General features: G+C 40.4%; 1 protein-coding gene across 5 annotated transcripts in view; it reads right to left on the minus strand.

Annotated features, from left to right (window-relative positions):
- Positions 1–536: 536 nt before the first annotated feature.
- The window catches only part of LPAR1 (lysophosphatidic acid receptor 1), a 156,944-nt gene continuing 131,693 nt past the window's right edge, over positions 537–25,787 (minus strand). For 4 of the 5 annotated variants that reach the window (XM_039910802.1, XM_039910801.1, XM_029055666.2 and 1 more), the window contains exon 4: positions 537–2,706. In XM_039910802.1, the coding sequence (XP_039766736.1) occupies positions 2,405–2,706 (302 nt within the window). In that variant the 3' untranslated portion in view covers positions 537–2,404. The remainder of the gene's footprint in view (positions 2,707–25,787) is intronic. The other variant, XM_039910804.1, reaches the window with a different exon arrangement.

Here is a 25,787-nt window from a genome sequence, read left to right on the forward strand (position 1 = left end):
TCAGGGGATCTCAAGGACTGTATTAGTAACAAATATTTTTGTGCCCGAGGCAACCCAACGTTACTTTCTATCACCTAAGGAAAACTGTTGGAGCATTGGGAGTTCTGTATCTGGAACAACTACACTGCTTGCCTCACTAAGCGACCTTAAGAACCTTAGTGTGAACAAAAAGAAACTTACTATTACAATAGCATTCCTGCAGGGATAAACACTACCACCCAAATTCTATAACCTTTGAGATTTTGCAGAGGTCAGGGCAGAGGCCAGGACATAGAAAACAAAGAAAACCTCTTTCTGTGTGGTTGTTGTGTTTCAAGAAGTAAACGACCATACTGATGAGGAGCATTCCTTGGTGATTCTCTGGGATGAAAGAAATTAATCAGTTGCAGTGGTGCTGGACGTTCCAGAGAAACCCCTAATGCCACTTAAGGTTCATGAGAAGAGCAAGGCAGAGAGCTTAGTGTTAAAGTGCAGGGAAGTTGCTTCTACTGGTGAGAGGAGAGGAAAAACAAAACACCACTCATCAATGCACAGGATTATCTATACTCATCAAGAAAACTTTATTAGTGGCTTAGCATGTCAATTTTTAAAGTCCAAATAGCCCATCTTGTTTCAAAATTGAACAGAACTGAAAATCCGTGAGTTCGCTTCTTTCTAATCACAGTAGAGGATCCATTTTAGCCATTTTTAACGAGGGTGTAGATACCCACTTCCATGTTGACTGACAGGCGATTTCTGAACGACCTCTGTACTGTCCCTCTCTCAGCACTCTGGGCACTTTGGCCCAGTGCATTGCTTCATATAAAAACTCCATGTCAACTCCCGTCTTCCCTGTCATGAATTATTCTTTTGGACGCATTTAGCTCAACTCTACATTCTCCAACCTTTCTACGCCAGCCTTGAGATATAGTGTTTTATCATCTGCCTATTTAACCAAATGGCTGCACTGAATAGTGTACCTTAGAGTACATATTATATACACATCTAACAATATGGAAGCAATCTGTTATGAGGAGCGTTTTGGGATAGTACATCACATAATCACACACAAAGGCACAAACATACACCTCATTTGAAATACAAGGGCCCCAAGTTCTTTAAAGAGCCTTTATTCCTACAGATGATAATGGATACATATCTTACCCCTAAATGGCTTGTGATACTTGGATTTTTTTTAAATTTCTTCAAGCCTACCTTCACAGATGTCTTCTAACTTGAATGTTAGGTCAATCAAAATACTATACACTATTATTCCTTGTATATAGGTAGGCTCTAGCTTTTTGTGGCAGCCATTTAGTCTTTAAAACAATTGTATTTCAGCCACGGAAAGCACTGTGTTTCAAACAAAGGACAATTTAATAAGATACCCTTGTTTATTCAGTGTGAACGCACAATAATTTCTTTTCAGACACGGGTAAAAGACAAAATTCTCCATATGTTAATCCCTTTGTAATGCAATCCTGAGGAAAAAGCACTCAGGTATCCAAAATATTTTCAGAAATATTTTTGTGCTTCAACTTACTGATTCTCCTCTCTTAAATCACAAACAAAATTATATTTGTGATTAACTTGGGACCCCTGTAAATGTTATATACTTGATATCACACTGTAATGAGAAAGTTAAATACCTTCTGACTAGAGCATTGTTTATTTCAAAATCTAAACAAATATTGGAATTACAGACTAGGCTCTTCTACTTTCCAGCAAATTTTACACTGAGCTTTAAAACAAACCGCATACATCCATTACATGCATGCTTTCTAAAGAAGAGAACATTTGGAATTTACATAGTTTCCCAGTTTTCTATATTAGAAAAATAGTTTTTGTTGTTATGGCAGTATAAATGCAATGATCTCTCTCTTTGCCCAGAAAAAAATGTCCATCAAAAGCATGCTGATGGACATAAACATGACGGTTTATAAAATAAAATGTTCTTAAAAAAAGGAAAAGAAAAAGCCTAAGTGACTACATGTAAATGCAGTTAAGTAAGGTATAAGCTTAATTAATCAGAATCAATTCCAACTGGCACCAACACAAAGCATAGTCTTTTGACGTCTATTTAGTGGAGTCTAAACAGACTTTCTGTGGGTTATTGTTGAATTCCATAGTAAGAAATCAAGGTTTTACTTTCAGAGAGGAGAGGAAAATATTAAAAAATTAAAAAAAGGATGAGGTTTATAAAATGACCAATTCTCTCTATGTAGCAGATCATGTGCACTGTAGATTTTTGGTGAACACATACTGTAGCCCATTAGTGTTTAAAGACAAAAAAATGTTTGTGACTTTCCCCTCTCACCCCTATCTCACTTCCCCACCTGGTTCTTCCCTCTCTGGGTGCTGTGTGGAAGCTGGAAATTGTTCATCCTTAAGAGACCCTGGGTGGCTTCTTATCTTCAGTCTCTTCTTAAACCACTGAGTGGTCATTGCTGTGCACTCCAGCTAAGATGGTATGGTTGAGAGAAGAAGCTGAGCGGTCCGAACCATCAGCGGGGCCATTGACATTCTCATTGCGCTGGCAGCAGAGGATCTGTTTGAAGGTGGTGCTCATCTCCTTGTCTCGGTAGGAGTAGATGATGGGGTTCATGGCAGAGTTGAACTCAGCCAGGAGCAGGAAAAACTTCTCATATGCCAGGACGTTACACTGAGGGCAGCACACATCTAGAAGTAGCAGAACTAAGCCAGGAGTCCAGCAGATGATAAAAGCACCTTAAAACAAAGGGGAAGGAGGAGAAGTGAAACATTCACTAATCAAATCATTTTGGCAAGTATTCGTTGATGCTATTTTCTGCAGCCAACATTTTGAATGTGACCGTATTGATATTACGACAAAAAAATCCCAGGGTGATGACAAAGGTCCATGAATTCAAGGGAAATGAAAATCCAAGTGATCCAGGAGTCATGTTCCACCCTTAAAATCACTAGCCATTTGGCTCACTGAAGCCACTCAGAATTTGAGAAGTGGCACTTCAACGCACCAACTCACTAGTTTCATTACCATTAGCATATATTGAGTTCCTGCTGAGTGACTAGCACAATTCTAGGTCCTTGGGGATCATACACTGGAATTTTTGGGGGGGGTTTGTAATGGTATTTGTTAAGCATTTACTGTGTGCGTTATACTGTACTAAGCTAGTAAATACAAGCTGATCAAGTCGAATACTGTTCATGTCCCACATTGGGCTTATGGCCTTAAATCCCCATTTTACAGATGAGGTAACAGGCATCAGAGAAGTGAAGTGACTTGTCCAAGGTCACACAGCAGACAAGTGGCTGAGCCCGGATTAAAACCCAGGTCTTCCTTCTGACTCCCAAGACTGTGCTCCATCTACTAGGCAACACTGCTTCTCCTATGTAAAAGCCTCCTCCAGCTCCCCAACTCAGAAAGTTTATAATTTAAATTTAAATTTACAATAGCCCTGTGCAGAAGGAACTCCAGGCTTAGACTGCAAGTAGTCGAATTTACACCTGGGCTGTAAAAACAAAAATCCAGGGACACAGCACTCTCTCTGTGAAAGTAAACACACACTGTTAGTGTCAGGATCACATACCTTTAAGCCAGACAGCCTCAAAGAGAGAGAAGGAAAGTGCTAAGAAAGCCACTTTATGCATAAAGTCTTTGTTGATTGATAAAATATGTAGTGATTGATGAGATCTTTTAAGTGACACTACCCAACAATCATTTTCATTCAAATGGGAATTCCCGAAGGCACTCTTCTCTGTGAACATAGTATAGGACAGAGAACCTGAGTTCTCCATTGGAGCCATGCCTCTAATAGTCTTTCAGGGAGCTGGTTTCACATAACAACTTTCAGGCAAAGCAGGGTTTTGAATTTTGAGATTTATTTTCTTCCCACTGAATTTGCTGAATTTTTTTCTGAGGTAAGAACCCATCCAAAAGCTCTTTGTGATGCGACACAAAAACTATCTGTATTTGTTTCACTTTAGAAATGCTAATCCCTATGACAACTGGCCAGGGTGCTTAATTTTAGAATAAATATACCACCTCAGCACTCCCTCTGAGACAAAGAGATTTCCAGAATCAGGAGAGAATGGCAGAGGGGCTGAGAAGTTTTCCCCTTTAACTGAAAAGCTTAATAATGCTGCCATTTGTTGCTCCTGAACAAAGCTACAATTTACTTCTCTGAAAATGAAGAGAGAAAATCAAACTAAAGGGAAAACAACAACATCAAAAAAAGATGCCGCTTTTGGTTGGCTGGGAATAGAGCCATCAGCCAAGGAGAAGCAAAGCGGGGACTTATTCCCAGGGTCTTACTAACCCAGAGTGCCCCTTCTATGCAATTTACTTGGAAGCTAGCACATGCTTTTCATGAACTGAAGTGTGTTTCTTTTCAAAGTGTTCTTCTTGCCCCTTTACTAAAGCTCTATTCAGTCCTAATTTAGAATTTTGAGGTTTTAGCAACCTGAAAGACTGAGTCTCCTTCTGATGAAAAGGACAAAATTGTCTTTATGACACTTTGGCAAGAGAGTCACAGTCAATCAATTGTATTTATTGAGAGCTTACTGTGTGCAGAACACTATACTAAGTGCTTGGTAGAGTACAATATAACAGAGTTGGAAGACATGTTCCCTGTCCACAACGAGTTTACAGTCTAGTCAGCACTTGAGATTGGAAGCTCTCATGAGGCAAGGATTGTTTCCAGGGGAGGTGGGTTATATAATGCAAAGCCCACTGCTCCAAGAAGGATAGCCTTAATTCATTTGATGTTGATTTGCAATTTTAAGTAAGGAGTTCAGTTTTTGTGGGTATATTCACTGTCAGGTAAGCCTGAACAATCTCAGGCAAGAAAGGAGGATTCAAAATGCAGGTTTCTCTTTCACACATTTTATGTCACATTCACCTGCTGGGGAATTTGGAATAGGACCTACAGGAGGAGAATGTGACAACTGGGCCGATATCTTCAGGTTCCCACTTCTCAGTCCAGCACAGGACAGCTTTTATTTCAAACCACCTTCTTATTCTTTTCATCTTCCTTTTTCAGGGAAGGATAAAACTTAATTTGAATCATAAGGTGTAGGGAGACACCACTGTGGTGACATGCCATTTTCTTAGCTGTATCTTTTTTATTTGGATTGTCATACAAGGATAGCAATTTGAATTACCAATTTCCAAGTATTTCAAAACCCAAAACTCTAGACTGTGTACTCCTCCTCTAGATTGTAAGCTCTCTGTGGGCAGAGAGCATATCTACCAACTATGTTGTATTCATTCATTCAATAGTATTTATTGAGCACTTACTATGTGCAGAGCACTGTACTAAGTGCTTGGAGTGTATAATTTGGCAACAGAGACAATCCCTGCCCAATAATGGGCTCTTCCAAGTGTTTAGTACAGTGCTCTGCATACAGTAAGTGCTCAACAAATGCCATTGACTAACCTGTGTTCCAAGTTACAGATACAGAAATGACACAGCCATGAAAGTTTCTTCCCATTTTAGAAGAAAACTATCTTGGTTCCTAAGAATCTATAATTATTACTCTGAAGCACTCAGCCACTCCACATGGTGTTACAAGAATGATGATAGTCTGTTACAGATCATTCTGGGTACAGGGAAAGGAAGCCTAAGTGTATATGATCAACAGAATATTCACATTAATCAGTCAATGGTATTTGAGCACTTACAGTATGCAGAGCACTATACTAAGAACTTGGAAGAGTACAACAGAGTTGATAGGCAGAGGGAGTAGGGGAAAAGTAGTCTTCTCAGAGAAGGCCTTTTGGAAGAAATGTGACTTTATGTACCCAATTAGACACCAAGTCAAATTTGCAAATTTCAGGAAGAAATTGATTGGGCAGAAAAGCAGCAGATAAGTTCCTGTGCAAGAGCAAATGCAAGGAAATACATCTAGGGAAAAATCATCCAAAACAACCACATGCTGGTAGCTCTGGGCCAGAGGAGCAATCTTGGAGTCATTATCAACTGTTCTTTTGAATCATTGATTCAATGTGTGAGGCAATTAAAATGATCAATAAAATGTTCCGTAACCCCAAGACAGACAAAGAGAATAAAAAGCATATTTTTCAGCACTTGTGTATACATACACATTCAATGTGTCTTTCCCTTGTTGGGAACAGCGTGCTTCGGTTGTAGTTCCCAAATACTTAGTACAGTGCAGTATACTCAAAAGGTGCTCAATAAATACCAATACTACTACTAATGAATGACTTTCTTACGGATCACTCTGGATCTAACCTCTCTCCTCTTCAGTCTATTCTACCTACACTGATGACTATGCCAATTAAAGAATATCACCACTCTCCTCAAGACCCCCAATGGCTTCCCTAGAATTTTTTTTGCCTAAAAGAAAAATCCCAACCTTTAGTTTCAAGGTTCCATCAGCTCTTACCTCCTACCTAGTCATTCGATCATATTTATTGAGTACTTAACTGTGTGCAGAGCTCCGTACTAAGTGCTTGGGAGAAAAAATAACAACAGACACATTCTCTGCCCATAATGAGCTCTCTCTCCTCATCTCTTGCTACATCCCAAATTGTGCTCTTCACTCCTACCCAGCAAATCTCCTAACTGTCTCTGCCATCACTGAACCTTTGGTTGAGTTGCCTTCCCTGCCTTCTGGACTGTTCCCCCAAACAGCCTTGCCAACAGGTTAGTAGAGTTCCCTGCACATAACAGGCCTTGAATAAATGCTTTTATTAGTGATACTGTGGCCACTGTTAGAGAAAGACTATTGGGCTGGATGGACAAATGTTCTGACCCAGTAATGACTTCTTACATATTCATCAAATTTTCAATGAAATTCCAAGTTAAGCCATCTATACTGAAAAAAATGATTTCAAAAACTATTCAGCAGAGTGAACAAAACATGAGTTTAAGAAGGACAATGAGTGCAAGAGAATGTGCAAGAGAACTGTCCTTTGTTTTCAAAGATGATGTTGTTGATTGTGAAATCTAGCCGAGCAATTGTGCTGCAAACACCTGACAATAATGATAATAGCTCTTGTGGTATGTAAGTACTTATTTTGTGCCAGGAAACACTGCACTAAATCCTGGAGTAGATACAAGATAACCAGGTCAGACCCAGTTCCTCTCCCATATGGACTCACAGACTGATTAGGAGGGAGAACAGGTATTGAATCCCTATTTTACAGATGAGGAAACCAAGGTACAGAAAAGTTAAATGATTTGCCCAGGGTCACAGAGCAGACAAGTGGCAGGGCTAGCATTAGACCCTAGACCCACTGCCTCTCAGATCCAAGTTCTTTTCTCTAGGCTAATGCTACAACTCTTTGTGTATCACGAACAGGGATGGAGTCTATGAATTTAGGAAAGTCAGAGAAGGGATTATCAGACTGTACAGTTTTGAATATTGGGATATACCAATAGGCTGCTGGAGGCAAAGCTGGCAGACCAATTATTTTTTCTTCTCTTTTTTAAAAAGCAGTCATTGTGGTGGTCTGTAAGGGACTAAGAAATTTATTTTCATGTCATCTCTTCTTCTTCCACCTAACTGCCCTGAGTTGGAGGGGATATTAAGCACTGAAATGGCCCAATCAGATGGGCAAAATAATGCAGTGGTCTAAAAGAATCAATCTATCACTGCAACTACTGATAGTTGATCTGCATCAGGACCGTCTTTCCCACAGGACAACTCAGGACTTTAAGCGGGGCTCTGACACTGCTCATTTGAGCAGCAGTACCTTTGGGTCTGGGAGAAATTGGCCAATGTGGTTCCAAATCAGCTCCGCAGACCAACATCTCACCAGCTAACTCTGGAGAAGGGGATAGTAATCCAAGAAGCAGAGAACCTGCACCAAACCATAGATTAATTCCTTAGCCTTACTCCTTCTTTTGTCTCCACTCCTTCCCCCTCTTCCTCACTGAGCCCCAAAGACTTCTCATCAGCCTATGTGCCCAAGGGCCTGAGGAAACTCCTGGACTCCCTGCAAGATATAGTCCCCTCCAAAGGGTTGTCTATGCTAATCAGCTCAAGGAGCATTTGGGTTCTTCTTAGAGACTTTTTTCTCCAACCAATGTGGACTTGCTTACACAAATAACATAGGAGCCAAAGTAAAAGAAAAAGAATCTTCTTAGAAGGCAGACCTCCCTGGAAACATCTGAAATGTTTGATGATGAAGAAAACATAAAACATTTCCAATTCATCTGATGGATTTGTGTTTTTCTTAAAAGCAAAAGCAGACATCCTGCAGATCCAAAAACAAGTTTGTAAATTGACTTAACATCTTTGCCTCAGAGAACAAGTTAGACTTTATGCATGGGAGAGCACTTGGTCTAATTTTACTATACCTTTGCAGCTTTTAACTTGCTATTTCTGCCATTGAAGTAAACATATAAAATTCTGTTTTATTTGGAAATGGTCTACATCAGTTGCGGTAGATGTTCTGCACTGGGCTACCTTTGCTTTGGGGATTGGTAAACAATTTCTTTAGCAACTATACCTGTGATATATAAAACTAGTGTTTCATAAATAGCACCATCACTAAATAGTGGCACTAAGCAGCATGGCCTAATGAATAGAGCATGAATTTGGGAGTCATAAAGATCTGGGTTCTAATACCAGATCTGCCATTTGTCTGCTCTGTGACCTTGGGCAAGTCACTTAACTTCTCTGTGCCTCAGCTACCTCATCTGTGAAATGGGGATTAAGACTGTGAGCCCCATGTAGGACAGGGACTGTGTCCAACCTGATTACCTTGTATCTACCCCAGTGTTTAGAACAATGCCTGGTACATAGTAAGTGATTGGCAAATACTGTTAAAAAAAAAACTTATATAACTAAGATATCTGTTATCTAAATTCATGCAGACATACTTATGCTTACTGCTATTGTCCTTTGACTTTTCAGCTTCATTAGTCATTGCATCTTGAAATTGACTGTGGGCCAAAACCCTACGCTTCATCTGGTTAATATAGGTCACACTGACACACATACCTCCTCCTCCCCCCACCCGCTCCCACAAACAAACAAACACACACTAAAGAGGTGAGAAGGTATGGGGGGGGAAGACATAGAGCAAAAGGAAGAGAAGCATAGCAGTTGAGATGACACTGAACGAAGGGAGAGTGAAAAGCCTCCCAGGGGTTGGAAGGAAAGGCGAGAGAGATGAAAGGATGGAGGGATGAGAGTCTGGAGGATTGTGCTAAGGGGTAGAACTTCAGAGGGGTGCAGGGAAAGATAGGGCCCTGGATTATGGGGGGAGCATTTGACACAATGAGCAGCCTTGAGTTCTAGCAGCTACTACTACTACCAACAATTATTGTGTTATTTGCTAAGTGCTTAGAATGCACCAAGCATTAAACTAATCACGGGGGTAGATACAGGATAATCAGATTAGGCACAGTTCCTGTCCTACATGGAGCTTACAGTTTAAATAGGAAGGAGAACAAATATTGAATCCTCAATTTTACAGATGAGGGAATCGAGGCACAGAGAAGTGATTTGCCTAAGGTCACACAACAGTCAACTGGTAGAGCCAGGATTACAATCCAGGTCATCTGACTCCCAGAACTGGGTTCTTTCCATTAGGCAACATTGCTTCTCTTACTAAGCAAATTTAGATACCTTTAGAAGTTCATGGAGTTCCTAAAGCTACTACATGGTGCCATGCTGGTTGAGTCTAAATGGCAGAAGCCCTGGCTGACCCATCTTGTTCAACCTATTTTATGCTGCCTTGATTTTTTTTATTTTATGGTATTTGTTAAGCCCTTACTATATGCCAGGCACCATTCTAAATGCTGGGGTAGATACAAGATAATCAGGTTGGACACAGTCCCTGCCCCACACGGGGCGCTCAGTCCAAGCTGGAGGAAGGAGGATTTAATCCCCATTTTTCAGATGAAGTGAGGCAGAGAAGCAAAGTGACTTACCCAAAGCCACACAGTAGAGAAGTGGCAGAGCTGGGATTTGAACCCAGGTCCTCTGACTCCCAGGCCCATACTCTTTCCACTAGGCCACGCTACTTCTCATGCCTCAAGGCATGTTTGAGGGTGCCATGAGGGATATGGAAACTGGAGTCAGAATATGCTTTGGACCTAAGAAACTCTCCCAACTCATCAGGCTAAGATTTCCATCTAAAGTCTTTGAAACAGCCCTTCTAGAATGATGATCATTCTCTGAGAGCACACACATATGACAATTACTAGGAACGGCTTTGGAAGACTCAGGACAGTTATGAACTGATGACAAATCCCATAGCTGATTTATGAAACCTCACCTTGAGGTGCAGGAAAAGTTAGGGTGGGGTGCCTCTCTTAAGATTTGTATAGGTCAGGGAAAGTGAGGTGGTGGCTTTTCCGGGAGGAAACATTTCTGTCCTGCCAGTCTTCCCTCTCTTTCATTCTTTCTCTCTCCCTCCACTATCCATCTATTCCCTGACCCAAACAAACCCTGGGAAGTGGAGGTTCCTACCCTAACTTTTCATCCTGACAAGGATGATGATCTCTGGTTTGAGGGACAACTTGTCACAGAATTCTTTGTCTCAAATAATAGTTGTCAGCATTCCAGGTGGCTGAAAACAATCCATGCATATTATGCACTTTAGAAGAAATTCTCAAATGTATCTCTCAATTTATTCCCTTATCTCTCCAAATTTCAGGGACACTGAAAGTGATAGATTGGAATATTTGATCCCACAAAATGAAAAACACGGTGAATTTTACTAATTTTTGCATACATTTATTACATATATAATTATTTATCAAGAACCTCCAGTGGTTGCCCATCCACCTCTGCATCAAAAAGAAACTCCTTACAATGGGCTTTAACACAATCACCTTGCCATCTCCGAACCTTACCTCACTGATTTCCTATAACAGTCCAAACCAAACCCTTGACTCCTCGAGCTCCAGTTTGCTCACTGTGACCTGATCTCTCATCTATCTTGCTGCAGACTCCTTTCCCATGGCATGGGACCCCCTCCCCCTCCATGTATGCCAGACCACCACTCTCTCCACCATCAAATCCATGGACACCATCAAGCAGAATGGTGTAGTGGATAGAGCATGGGCTTGGGAATCAGAAGGTCATGGTTTTACTCAATTGTATTTACTAAACATTTACTGTGTGCAGAGAACTGTATGGGTTCTAATCTCAGCTCCACCACTTGTCTGCTGTGTGACCTAGAGCAAGTCATTTCACTTCTCTGTGCCTCAGTCACCTCATCTGTGAGACTGTGAGCCCCTCGTAGGGCAGAGACTGTGTCCAATTTGATTTGCTTGTAACCACCCCAGCGCTTAGTATAGTGCTTGGCACATAGTAATTACTTAACAAATACCATAATTATTATTATTATTATTAAGGGCACATCTCTTCCAAGAGCCCTTCCCCAATTAAGCTCTCCTTTTTCCAAGTCACTCTCTCTTCTGGATCTGTACCCTTTAAACATTTGATATTTACCCCACCCTCAGCCCCACAGCATTTATGTACATATCCATAATTTATTTATGTCTGTCTCCCCCTCTAGACTGTGAGCTCATTGTGGGCAGAGACCACGTCTACCAACTGTTGTAAAGTACTCTCCCAAGTGTTTAGTACAGTGTTCTGCACACACAGTAAGTACTCAATAAATACCACTGACATTGATAAAATGAAGAATTTGTTCAATATTGCTCCTGACAGGTTTTCAGAATTTCCCTAGAACTCAAAGAGTCTAAATGTACTTTTGGAAAGAAATTTTTCTAAAAGGAATTTTTCTGATCTGAAATAGCTCTTCTGACCAACTTCTTCATGAAGCAAATCTAACCTCAGCATTAAGTTATTATTAGTGGAGGTTGTGCTATATGGGAAAAATGAATGTTTATGGTGTTAAATACACCTAGCTCTGCTCCAGGAACTCAGTTTTGAGTGCAGCTGCTGTTGGGCACAGATGGTCTTTGCAATTTCACCTCATTCATAGGGATTTCTTTAACCAAACCCCTGGAAATACTGGGAGACTACTGTCTATTCACTAGACAGAAAGGTAACATTTGGCATTTTCCAGTGCCCCTGCCTGGGGCTATCCTGAGAGCAGTTCCTAGAACTCCAGCAGGTAGGTGGCAACACCTGCCAATCAGCCTAAACTGGGGCAAACTGCCTCTAGTTGCCAACTCCCCTCTTGATATTTGGCCATTTTGAACCCGTAGATTCTGTCGTTTTTTAAAGTCTCCAAAAATTTTTTGTCCACATAAAATCAGTCATCTTTTCATTTTTCCAGAGGTTAGAGAGTCTAGTGGGAAAAGCATGGGATTGGGAGAAGGCCTGGCTCTGCTGGGCTTGTGGTGGAGTGGGATGGTGACAGGAGGTGAGTTTCAGCTAAAAGCTACAAATAGATTCAGCTTTCCCTTCTTTCTTACATATAGTACATTACTGGCCCATTCCCAAATCAATCTGCAAGCCCACAAAGACCCACAATGGCCAGAAGTAAAGTCCATCAGATGCTTCAGGCATATACAGAAAAATCTTGTCAGTACTCAAAATGTGTTCCATGAAAGAGAGACTAAGATATACCCATATCTACCTATATATATATATATATATATATGGATAATGAGTCCCAAATAGTGCTGCATCAGTTACTACACACACACACACACACACACATATGTATAGACATATAGATGTGCTCTTAACAGTTAGACTCTTCTGCTCCGCTAACTCCTGGCTCATCTGACTTCCTCAACCCAGGGAGTCAAACTCTCAGGAATACTTTTACACCGACCTAAGAGAGCTTAAAGGTGTCAAAGGACAAAGTATTAATGACAAGCAGGGTACTGTTGCACACATATAGAACTTTATATTTGCAAAGCAATGTACTAAGCACTTGGGAGAGTGCAAAAGAATTACTAGCCATGGTCCTTGCCCTCACATCTGCTAGATGGTAAGCTCCCTAAATGAACTATGCAACTTAGTATGGCTGAAAAGCCCTATGTGTAATTGACAATTCATTCCACACAGTAGTATTGATCCTTTGATATGTTAATACATTTCCTACTTGTAGGATCTGTTTGCAAGACAGAAAACTGCCTCTTGGACTCCTGCTCATCCCAAAGTCTTTACTCAAAGCGGGGACGATCCCTCTCCTGTTTGCCACACACTAGGCTGATCAAATTCAAGATTACAGAGGCAGCCGTCCCTTTGGGGATTGTCTACTTACTCTTTTGCACTCTTCCAAGTCCTTAGTTCAGTGCTTGACACACAGAAAGAATCTCAACAAAAACTACTAATGGATTTGAGGTAGGTGGGAGTAAGGGTTCAGGGAAGACAGGGCTCTGAGAGAAAGCTAGTGTGTGATAATAACAATTATGGCATTTGTTAAGAATTCACTGTGGGCCAAGCATGCTATTAAGTACTGAGGTAGATACACAACAATCAGGTTGGATATACAGTCCCTGTCCTACATGGAGCTCACAGTCTAAGTAGGAGGGAAAACAGCTATTGAATCCCGGTTTTACAGATGAGGAAACAGGCACAGAGAAGTCAAGTGACTTGCTCAAGGTCACACTGCAGGCAAGTTGGCAAAGTTGAAATTAGAACCCAGGTCCTCTCGCTCAGGACTGTGCCCTTTCCATTAGAAAGATAGGGTCAGGGTACAATGGAGGAGTCTGAGGAAAGGCGGGGGTCCAGAGGAAGGTGGGTTTTAGCATCCCTGATGACTGAGGGAGGGGAAAAACTCCCTCTAGGGCAGGGACTGCATTTTATGTCTCTAGTGTATGTGTCTATGACTGTATATAGTAGATATTCAATAAAGGCTGCTACTGAGGCAAAGCTTCAAAGAGAAGAATAGGGGGTCTGAGGGAAGGCAGAGATCTAGGGAAAGATGGGTTTTTGAGATCTAGGGAAAATCATATTCCAGGGAAAGAAGGGAATCAGGATTCAAGAGGACAAGGACAAGGAAAGGTGGAATTTATCATCTGGTCATGGATCTGGAGAAAGGCAAGACGTTAGAATTTGGCAGAAGATGGAAATCTGGGTGCAGTGAAGTTTGAGTCAGGGCTGCAGAGCCAGAAATGGAAAATAGCTGGAAATTACCCATAAACCCTCACACATGTACACACTTACTAATACACAAAGTGAGATTGAAATAGTGCAGGCACGTACAAACAATCTCTCATGCATGCAGACTCATCACATACAGTTCACAGATGCATTTTTACTCGGAATGTGGTTGTAGTCATCTTATTTGATATTATGCCATCTGGTACCATCCTGCTTTATTGTTATGTAAGGTTGCTATTGTGGGCTAAGGAAGCTACACTGTAAGAAAAAGAAGGCTATTCTCACAGAGGACAATTCACAGTGCTGCTTTCATAACATATGGAAGGGATCGCAGTCACGGTGTGTATAGAATGACAAGGAGGGAATATTAAAGTTATTGTAAAAGGGACATCACCCTTGTCTGGGAGTGAGTGGCTTGTATACATTCTGTAAATTTAAAAAATGACTCTTGGAGATGAGAGGTAAAAAAATTCCAAGTCAAAGGGAAACAAGGGTGAGATAACAGAACCATAGACGCCAAACACAGTTGAAAAGCATATAGAATAACTAAAGGTCCAGCAATGCATTTTGTCTGCACAGGAAAAAATCCAAAGGCTCCAGCATCTAAAGTGGATTTAAGACATTAACAAAAGCAAAATTCAAGACTTAAAGAAAATGGCAGAGATTTTAAAAAAAAGGAATCTCTTTTAGAATCTGTGAAATATAGCAACATCTCTAGGAATTGGTCATTATGGAGCTCAAGATAGGCAAGGGAACAGGCTGGGAAATTCATAGGTTTGAAATGGGGACTGATGTCTAGGGGCAGTTAAGCCCACCTTCTGTTTTCCCCTCTGGAATCCTAAGCACCCACCTTTCCCTGGACTCCTGATCCCAGACTTTCCTCAAACTCCAACCTTCCCTTGAACCTGTGCCTTCTCCATGGAACTGTCCAGATTATTGCAAACCCTGAATGGGTGAACCCTGCAAAAATAACCAAACTCCAAGAAAAGGAGTCAAAAGAAGCACTAAAAAAGTTCATCAAGGGCTGCTTTGTGTAGACAAGTTAAAATGAACACGCCAGGGGTGGAGGAAGTAGTAGCTCATCATTGGGTAAAATGGAAACTGGGAGGAAACTTTAAGCCCATAATTGTCAAGAAAAATAGTACCTTCCACTTTTGGTGTGTGACACCTGTCGTCGTCTAGTATTGCTTCTATTTTTCAAGTGTCATTAATGGAAGAAGTATGATTAGAAATGTATGTGTATAGCATTAGGCTTCATTCACCATGTGAAGAGAATTCTTTGGTCAAGTTTTTCTAAAGTTAGCCAATTTGTGTGAGCTGGTGAAGCAATTTCATAGGCTTATAGTTCTAGATTTTGAATTTCTTTCCCTTGTCAGGCTAAAGCAGGCCTCACACATCTATTTCAATTATAGTGGTTGGCATTGTATGAGCTGATCCATAATTAGGATCGTTTTATACCTACTCCTAATGGAAGAGCCTCTGCTATACTTATAAAGGGAAGCCCTGGTCTTTTAGTTTCTTGCTTCTCAGGTCTGTCCCCCAGGAGGGCCTAAAGTGTCTCTTACTTGATACAAATTCAACCAGATCCTAGCTCTTGAGGAAGAGTATGTATATTTCTCCCATTCCAATCTTACTGCCAGGGTGTATAAATATGCAAATGACTGGATCTGGCTTGAAAGAGCAACAAAGTGTTCAGCTTATATAGAGGCTCAATATTTTACTGCTATATCAAGCAAGACTCATTCATTTATACTTCCAGAAATAAAGGAATGGCATGGAGCAGATAGATTCTTATATAGCTATTCAACAACTCCCCCCACCCCCGACACACACACACACACACACACTTGGATTTTCCTCCCTGCCGTACTGGCAGTTGGTTGGTTTTCCAGTTTAGTAGAAAGTTCTTGTCAATTGGCTGTTTCTCTGCAGTGGTTTGGCACTACTGATGAAGCTCTGGCAATCAGTCGAATGGCCATGCATAATACCCTCTTTCTTTCAGGCTTGTGGAGTGCATGTGTCTAGGGTCTCTCAGTAGGTGATCCACTGCCATGCCTACATCCTCCCTCTGACCTGAAACTCCCTTTCCCCTAGATAGTAAGCTCGTCCTCTAGACCGTAAGTTTGTGGTGGGCACAGAATGTGTCTACTAACTCATATTGTACTCTCCCAAGTCCTTAGTATAGTGCTCTGCACACAGTGCTCAATAAATACCACTGATGGATTGATATACGACAGATCAACACTCCCTCTGTTTTAAGCCTTATTAAAATCACATCTCCTCCAAGAGGCCTTCCTTGACTAAGCCCTCATTTCCCCTTCTCCCTCTCCCTTCAGTATCACCTATGCACTTGGATCTGAACTCTTGAAGCACTTGATAGTCACCCCACCGTCAGCCCCACAGCACTTATGCATATACCTGTTATTTATTTTAATGTCTGTCTCCCCCTCTAGACCGCAAGCTCCTTGTGGGCAGGAAATGTGTCTACCAATCCTCTTGTACTGTACTCACCCAAGCACTTAGTACAGTTCTCTGCACACAGTAACCTCCCAATACCATTGATTGATAGGTGCAAGGTATAGAAAAGTCACCTGCTTAATTCAATGCATGCACCGTACTCGGCATTTATTTGCTGATGTGTACTTTCCAACTCTCCTACCAAAGAAATTCAATGTTTGAGTAGAAAAGGGACACGACCTTGCAAGTCTTTCTGTGACAAGACTGGTGGAATATCACCAAGTAATTATTTCTGTTTTTACAAAGAAGGTAATGGGTAAAATTTGGGGTGTGTCCTATAAGAATATGTTTCATAGCCTTCATTTTGTCAGGGGCAGTTTTGCTTTACTCACTGGGGAGCACAGCTCCAGAATTTCTAACTGAACATTCCATCAAGACCAAGAGAATGTAGAAAACAGTATTTCCTCATCAGAAGGGGCTAGCACTACAGTGTTCTGGGAAGAGTACAATCTGGTATTATTAGAGACATAAAAGTGTTTTAAATGGTTGGGGAATCCAAACCACAGACTGGCTGGTGAGGAGGAAACTGTTTATAATATCCAAAATAAATCCGCTCTTGAAAACTAGAAAAATTAACAATGGCACCCTTCTCTGTTTGACACCTGAAAACTGCATTTGCCAACACCACCAAATTTATATACCTTTCTCAATCCCTCATACACAGAGAGTGTACATTCTCTTTCAAAACAAATATAGATTTCCTTCCCAGTTATATCAAATCTCATCTAAAGCCAGATGTAAAAAATAACCTCATTTTGCAATTCTTTTAATGATCAAATAATCAATGGTTAGTACACTGGGAGGATAACATCGTTTTGGTGGAAAGCTTATGAAAGATTTTAGTCCCATGAGTTCTAAATGAAATTGGGTAAAACTTGGCTTTAGTTGCACTTCACCTTGAATTTTTTTTATGAGCTGAAGTAAGAATGTGTGTATAGTCACGAAAGACAACAAGAAACCAAGGGTCTAGGCCTGGAAAATTCAAAGAAAGCTGTACTGTTGTAATACAATTTTCACAGCAATCCAAAGAAATATCCTTTCATTAGTGTGTTAGGGTTTTGTTTTTTTAATTGCCTGAACCTATGTGATACCTCCCACTTTTGTCACCTTTAGCACTTTCATTGAGTAGAAAACACCACACTACTGCTAATCTAAATTTCAATTTTATGACACTTGGGAACAATAGGATAAATCATAAGTCTACATTAAATTGCTTCCTTTCCTAGGTAAACAAAGGAATCAATTTATAGTAAGATCTTCAAGTTCTAAGTGTCTAGCAAATGCATTCCCACATGATATGCCTCATTATATTGTTCTCCATCTTCAATCAATGGTATTTATTGAGAGCTTACCGTGCAGAGCAGTATACTAAGCACTTGGGAGAATACAATATAAAAGTGTTCAGTTGCCTACTAGGGGCTTAAAATCTAGAGGGAACTCCATTTTCACTTATTCTCCACATTCACTGAAAACCAAATTGAAATGTGTACTTGGTAGGCAAGTAAACATTACTGAGTAAATAGAAATCAATCAAGAGACCACAATTTCCTTTGCCTCCATTTCTGATTTATGCTATAAACTTGGATAAGTCTTTTAAATCAATCTGTGCCTACCTTTCATCATATACACAAAAAGATAAAGATGCTGCTCCTTACACAGATCACAGGGATATAAGAGATTTAAAAAAAAAACAATATAAAGTGATCCAGAGAAAGAAGAGACTAATCCAGTATCAAGCAATATTACTATTGGGACCAGGGGACCTAATAATTCTTTTGGGTCACTGGTAGGAGAGCAGCACAATTCAGGTCATTTCATCTTTCTTAAGTTCAAAATTCTTCTCAGAAAGAAATACTGTGTGTAAACCCTGGAGACAGGGGAAAACCTTGGGCTCAAGATCTACTTTACCCTTCTGAAAACCAAATCTATGCTTTAGACTGACTTTGCCCATCTACCCCTCACTCTATTGGCCTACTCTCCCATTTTCTAAGGATAGGCATTGTGGCAGCTGTGAGGAAATGCAGTGTTCTGGAGGTGGTGGATATCTAGCCCTGTTTTTACAAGGATTTATTGTAATGCACTGTACTAAGAATTTGGAAATGTACAACAGGAGCAAGACGTATGTTCCCTGCCTACAATGAGCTTAAACTCTAATGTCTGTTGTTGCAAGGTCCCTAAAATGTAACCCAGGACAATAAAAAAAAAATACTACCTGTATATTCTTTTAAGAAAGACTTCAAGCACCCCATTAGCCATCCAGTGAAATGTATCAGAATTTTTAAACTGATGTCAACTTTTCTTTATAGAGCACTTGATTTACAAGGAGAGATTGAATTCATCATCCATTTATTAATTCTTTGGTGCTGAGTACCTATTGTGTGCAAAATGCTGTACTAATGCTGAGGAAGAATGCAATAAAGGATAAGATGCTGCCCATGCCCCAAAGGGAGGGTTAGCAATCCAGGATAGTGCCCTAATGACCTGAAATAATTTGTCCAACTTTGTATGTAAGGCATCTACTTTTTTTCTGGTATTTATTAAGTGCTTACTATATGTCGAACACTGTTCTAAGCACTGGGCTAGATACAAGTTAATTAGGTTGAACACAGACCCTGTCCCAGTGGGGCTCACAGTCTAAGTTGGAGGGAGAGAGTTAAGTGACTTGCCCAAGATTACACAGAAAGCAATCGGCAGAGTAGGGATTAGAACTCAGGTCCTCTGACTCCCAAGCCTGTGCTCTTTCCACTTGGCCATGATGCTTCTCTAACATCTCTCCAGAAAGCAATTAACACAGTGAGAGACTCAGATTAATCAACAAAACACCTCCCAAAAAGTTGAGACAGGACTTCTTACCCTAGAATCCCAATAGGTGTCTAGGGGGACACAATGTATCCTGCAAGAGCAAACTTTTTCTCTTTCCCCATTCAGTTAGATTGGTTTAGCTGGGTGTTGGGTTGGCTAAAAGAGTCACTGTCCATGGACTCAGTCCATGCCAAATCGGACAGGCCCCACATTTTCCCCGAGGATTCCACCCTGGGCTTTAATTAATCAATGACATTTATTGAGTACTTACTGTGGGCCCTTTGTGAGGATGGCTTCTATCCCAAGCCCTATCAATAAGCACCACTTTTTTCAAGATCAAGCTAGCTTTACAATAACAATAATAATGGTACTTAAGTGATTACTATGATTCATGCACTGTTCTAAATGTTGGGAGAAATACAAGATATTCCGGCTGAGGCACACCTTGGCCTAGTGAAAAAAGCAAAGGCCTGGGAGTCAGAGGCTCTGGATTCTAATTCCAGGTCAGTTACTTGTCTGTGTGACCTGGGCAAGTCACTTAACGTCTCTGTGCCTCAGTTTCTTCATCTGCAAAAATGGGGATTCAATACCTGTTCTTCTTCTGACAGACTGTAAGCCTTATCTGGAACCTGATTATCTTGTATTTATTCCAGAGCTGAGTGCTTAATAAATACCACAATTATTATTAGGTTGGCCACAGTCCCTGTCCCACATTCTAAGTGGCAAGGAGGAGGATTTAATCCCAATTTTGCAAATGAGGAAACTGAGGTTAGGAAAAGTGACCTGCCCAAGGTTACACAGCAGAAAAGTAGCAGTGAGGGATTAGAACTCAGAGCATACCAAATATATCCTCATCCACACTCAAAATCCAAGGACCAATTACTTTAATGTTATGGATATTATTAAAACCACCTATAATGTATTCTCCAAAGATATGACAGAGGATTGACCTCTTTTGATAGTCAAAGCAGCATATGGACCTAAATGAAGGACTGCATTTTAAAATTTTGTGCTTGGAGAAAACAATTCATGATTCTCACAATAGCTGGTCTGGCTCCCAGAAATGGGGCTAGATTGAAATGTTTTTTAATAAAAAAGGGGGAAAGAATGTAAACTGGAAGTTTTCTTTATCTTCCAAAAAAGAGAGAGAAATTTTAAACATAACAGGAAATCATTCAGTGTGAATGGGCAGAGTGCTGGGCCACTTTCAAAAGCAGAAAGTGATTCTGAACTTATCATATGACTGAGGTCCAGCTGTTGCCAAGGCAATTTAAATAATATTTATCCTCTTAAAGAGATAAATGGCATTCCCTCCGGAATCTTGCTTCAGCCAACAGCCCAACACAAACAGGAAGTTTTGGTATTTATCATCTTGCTATTGGTTCTACAACAGCTTTAGTTCTTCAACATGAGAGTAAGACCCCAAAAAGTGATATGAACCTAAACTAGACCAGAAATCCAACCGAAGGTCATTCATTCTGATGACAGAATCTTGCATAATTTGTTTCTTGCAATGCTACGCTTTGCTACCGACTTGTTCACCATAATCCCCGTGTTACTCATCTGACAAGGAAAAAAAGTGAGGAAAATGGAGCAGAGAGACCTCGTTCTAATTCATAATCTCTGTCTCCATCATTCAAAAGAAAAACCAAGGGTTATCCAGAAGTGCAATCAGAAAGTTTCAAGAATATTTTGGTAACCTAAAAACTTGTCTAAAGTAGCTGTTTTTACAAGTACCTAATGGAAATGGAATTCATTGTTGTCCACAAAGCTTCAGAAAGTCAGGTCTTAACGTTTATTGAGTTGGCCTGTCTTCCTTCCAGTTGCCACATGTCCTGGACTGACCTGGATTTACAAAAAAATTAAGGCCCTTGATTTTTGGCTGGGTCATGGAAGTAATGATCTAGGCATACTCTCTCTTTTCTCAACCACATGCCTGAGAATCACAGATTCTCATAAAGCTAACAAGCCTGGATTTGGTTAAGATTTACAAACTATTTTATACTTTCAAAACACAGTTCTTTTAGTTTACTTAATACACAAATCTACTCAGTGGTCCTATGAGCTAAATTAGACCTATTATTCTTCTCATTTTTTGGTTGAAAAAGTTTGGATCCAGTCACTCAAAGTTACTTGTTCAAAACCGTATAGTGCCAGGGGCAAAAATGTAATTATAACTACGCTCTCATGGTCCCACCTTCTGCTAAATAATCTTCACCTCTGTTATTGCAAGGTACCTGGCTTAACTTTTTTTCTTAATTCATCTTGAAAGCAATAGGTGAGGCAATAAAATTAACTATATGAGAATAACATTTTCAGATATGCCTATTTTAGGCTCATCTTTGTACAAGAATTCATCACCACTGAGCTTCCCTGTACCAGAACCCATTTTGTTCCTCTTCACTCAAGTAGTTAAGTATTCAAAGAAGAAAAAAAATAATGCATTTTTTTTAATTTTTCCTAGGCATTTGTTTGGAAGTTTCTCGAAGGCAGGGGGATGAATTTTTTTTAATATTTCCCCAAGGGCCTAGCACAGTGCCCTGCACATAGTAGACACCAAAAGAAGGCTTTCCTTCTTTCAAGTTCTCAGTAAGTTCTCAGTAAGGGTTTGGTGCATAACCAAGTACAAAATATATTTAGAAAATCCAAGGCGACACTAGTTTATAACCTTTTCCTCAGAACTAAATGAAAAGAGGTAGTGATTTTCAAGTCTGTTGGCTGACTTCTTAAAATTGAAAACAGTGAAAGCCAAATGAAGGAAAACAGGAATGGAAGAGGAGTTTCGTTATTTATTTTGTCAAGTTATGTGGGTTGCTTTTTATCACCTTTTACTTAAGATAGTCAGCCAAGTTTGTACTTCCATCATCAGGTCTGTCATTTTGGGAAGTCGACCTACAAATAATGGCTAAGATGCCTATTTGGCCATAATCAAATCTTAGAAAGAATATTTGGGGTATATTTGTTCACTTCCATTTATATATGTGTATATATATATAATTTTTTATATTAAAATTTTCATTTTTTGTAAGAGAATCTTTAATGCGCCATCCCGAACTTTACCAAAATATTTGTGTTGTGACTACAGAATGAGTTTTCAGGTTGCAACTGCCTAGAAAATAAGCATCTGTCTCCTTGGGGTTTTTTTCGCTTGATTTTCCTCCAGTTCAATATAAGGGATATTTAAACGTTTGCCTAGTCAAATGACTGACAAAATTTAAAAGAACCATTTGGACCACAGAAAAGTAAACATACTGTATTTATGTGAACATTGGGATTGACCACAAGGGGTCACCTAAGGCACAAATGTCTAATTGGTATGCGGAACCAAAACTCAACCAACATGTTTTGTTAGTGTCTAAATCTGCTCTAGGAGTTTAGCTCATTTGACTGTTCAGTGTTCCACTGTTCCTACTGCATATCAATCACAAAGATGCCTATTTAGCCAGAGTCAGACCTTAGAAAACACATTTTGGGTATGTTTGTTCACTATTCCTTTAGCAGGAGAAACTATTCATGTGCCATCCCCAAGTTTTATCAAAATATTTGTGTTGTGACTGTAGAATAAGCTTACTATTAGGAGCTCTTTCAATTTAGATATTACAGAGAGGATTGAAAGAAAAACATCTCTGTTAGAAACCTTTGGTAGTTGTGATCAGGAAGGGCTAGCACCCAGGTCAAAAAAGCATTCATTCATTCATTCAATCATATTTATTGAGCGCTTACAGGGCCTCCCTCTTGTGGTATAGAGTCCCTTCCCAAAGAAGCCAGGATACTTCCTAGATGGCCCGGTACTCCTGGGAAGGACAAGAATCTTATGGCAATATTTCTGTGCCTCCCCATCTCACCTCCTCATATAAACCAGAGCCCCTTTACAACTAAATTACTTTCTAATAAGCTTGTTGATAAGATAAATTGGTGACAATAATCCCAGCGATGATGGTCAGTAGTGTGTGGACTAAAGCATGACTATGAATAACTGGCAACAGCAGAGCTCAAATTGGGGCCTAGGAGAAAACCGTAGGAGATACTCCTCTACATCTGCAAGTCAGAGCTAAGCAGGCAGCACCTTTGCTGACACCGAAACCCTGGAAAGGGAACTGAAGCTTCATTATCCTCTGCATGTAGGGTGATAGGTAGGTCCAGTCTTCTACTGGGCAGTGCAATCAATTTTCAACTAGCCTGACCACTTTTTTGTTCCAATACTTTATTGGACACTATAATGTTTGGGCTGCGTTTCACAGTTCGGATGCTGTGCTGGACTTCACAAGAACCTGGAGGGCAACTTAAAACCTCTGGGGCAATTGGAAGCGTCACTGTGGTCTAGATTAGCTGATCTGAGCCAAATCAAGAGGATTTCTGCAAAACGGTGGCTCTGTGCTAACACAGTGTGAGTGACATCAGGTGCCTCACAGAGTCCAGTATTTTGAGACATCATTGCTGGATGCTTTTCTGCATGTATTCCTATTATTGTTATTATCACTACTACTATGGTATTTTTTAAGTGCTTGCTACTATGTGCCAAGCACCGTATTAAGCACTAGGGTAGATACAAATTAATCAGGCCAGACACAGTCCCTGTCCCTCATGGGGCGCAAAGTCTAGAGGAGAGGAGAACAGGTATTGAAACTCCATTTTACAGTTGAGGAAATTGAGGCCAGAGAAGTGAAGTGACTGCCTACAGTAAAACAGCACACAGACACGGTCACACCATTCTAGGGTAAGATCACTGTCGGAAAAAAAACAAGACTCAGACTTCTTTTATGCTTTTCCCTGGTGCTCAGTTGGATGCATTGTACACAGTGGATAAAATCATTACTACTACTGTGCTAATTCCCCTCTTAGGAGAATTTCCACTTCTCTACCAGTCTCAACTAGGGGAGGGAAAGTCAAGCAGAGGTATTCCATTTCTAGCTTGGGCAGTGGCTAGCAAGTAAAAGGCAATCTGCTAAACGTCATAACTCACCTGTGCTGGGCAGCAGCAGCGTGGAAGAGAGTAGGGGGTGGAGACTGAAGTTGACTGCACAGAAGGAGGCAATGGTAAGCCACTTCCATGTTTTTACCAAGAAAATACTATGGACACACTACCAGAACGATTGCAGATGGAGGTGGAACATTCCGGGAGAGATGTGTCCATAGCATTGCTATGGCTCGGAGCTGACTCGACGAGACTGCTAATTATCTGTGCAATCCTTATACCTCGCCCACTACAACTCAACCTTCACACTTTGCTCCTCTAACACCAATGTAGTTATCATGTTTCAATCTTGCCTTTCTCAGCATTGGTCCCGTAGCTCAGGTTCTGCCTCCTGCCTGGAACTTCCTTACCTTTCATATCTGACAGACTGTCACTCTCCCTATCTTCAAAGAGCTACGAAAATCATGTCTCCTCCCAGAAGCCTTCCCGGACTAACCCCATCTCTGCACTCTGCCCCCCCACACCCATTCTCCCTCCCTTTTGCATGCAAGTACTTTGATACTCACCCAACCCCTACATCATTTATGTACAGATCCCTAAACTCTGCTGCTTTCCCTAACTGTAATTTATTTCAATATCAGTCTCCCCAACTAAATTGTAAGCTCTTTGAGGCCAGGGATCATGTCTATCAACTCTATTGTACTGTTCCAAGAACCTAATATGGTGTCCAATACATACTATGGATTGGATTGGTTGAAGTGTTTAGGAAAGGATGCAAATTTGAGAAATTATTCTGATTAGAAGGAACAACATTAAAAGAAACTGGCAATATGAACATATTTTAAACAAACAGTAACTATTTCCTGAATTATTTTAGAATAGCATTATTCCTTAGCACTACCACAAATTGCAGGAAACACTCAATGTCATATTCACAATTGAGACTAATGAATACGACAGGGTCCCAGGAATGAAAAATTTTAGATTTCCCTTCCTTTGATACCTAGCATTTAACTTTCATGAATGGGCACTTAGAGGAAAAAATGGATGCAATAAAATTAAGAGCCATATAATGACTAAAGGGATAGAAAATAGATCTTATGAGGAAAATCAAAAACCACCGTGGGTGTTTAACCTCAAGAGATGATTAACGAAAAGTCTTAATAGAGAATGACAAAAGATATGAAGGGATTTATGTGAAAGACTAAAGAAATTTCCCTCACTTTATCTGAAGCCCTCTAAACTGAAAGTTCATTGTGGGCAGGGAACATTTCTACCAACTCTGTCATAGCGCAGCCTCCAAGCATTCTGCACACAGTTACGATTGATTGGAGCCAGGATGTTTCTTCTGTTACTTTTTTCTTTAACTTTTGCTCTTTTTTTAATTTTTATTATTATTTCTCAGTTCCCCAATGACATCATCATGGCTCACTTTACCCCCAAATTTTGTATGGGGAAACAGAAAGGGGTCCTAATTGCCTGTGTGATCCCTAAAATTATTTAGCCCCTACCCCGTATGTGTGGTTGCCCCCTTTACGTTACTGAAAGTACTAGTCCCAGAAACCCAAGGGACAACCACCAT

The sequence above is a fragment of the Ornithorhynchus anatinus genome, chromosome X5 (assembly GCF_004115215.2).
Source record: "Ornithorhynchus anatinus isolate Pmale09 chromosome X5, mOrnAna1.pri.v4, whole genome shotgun sequence".
NCBI lineage: Eukaryota > Metazoa > Chordata > Mammalia > Monotremata > Ornithorhynchidae > Ornithorhynchus > Ornithorhynchus anatinus.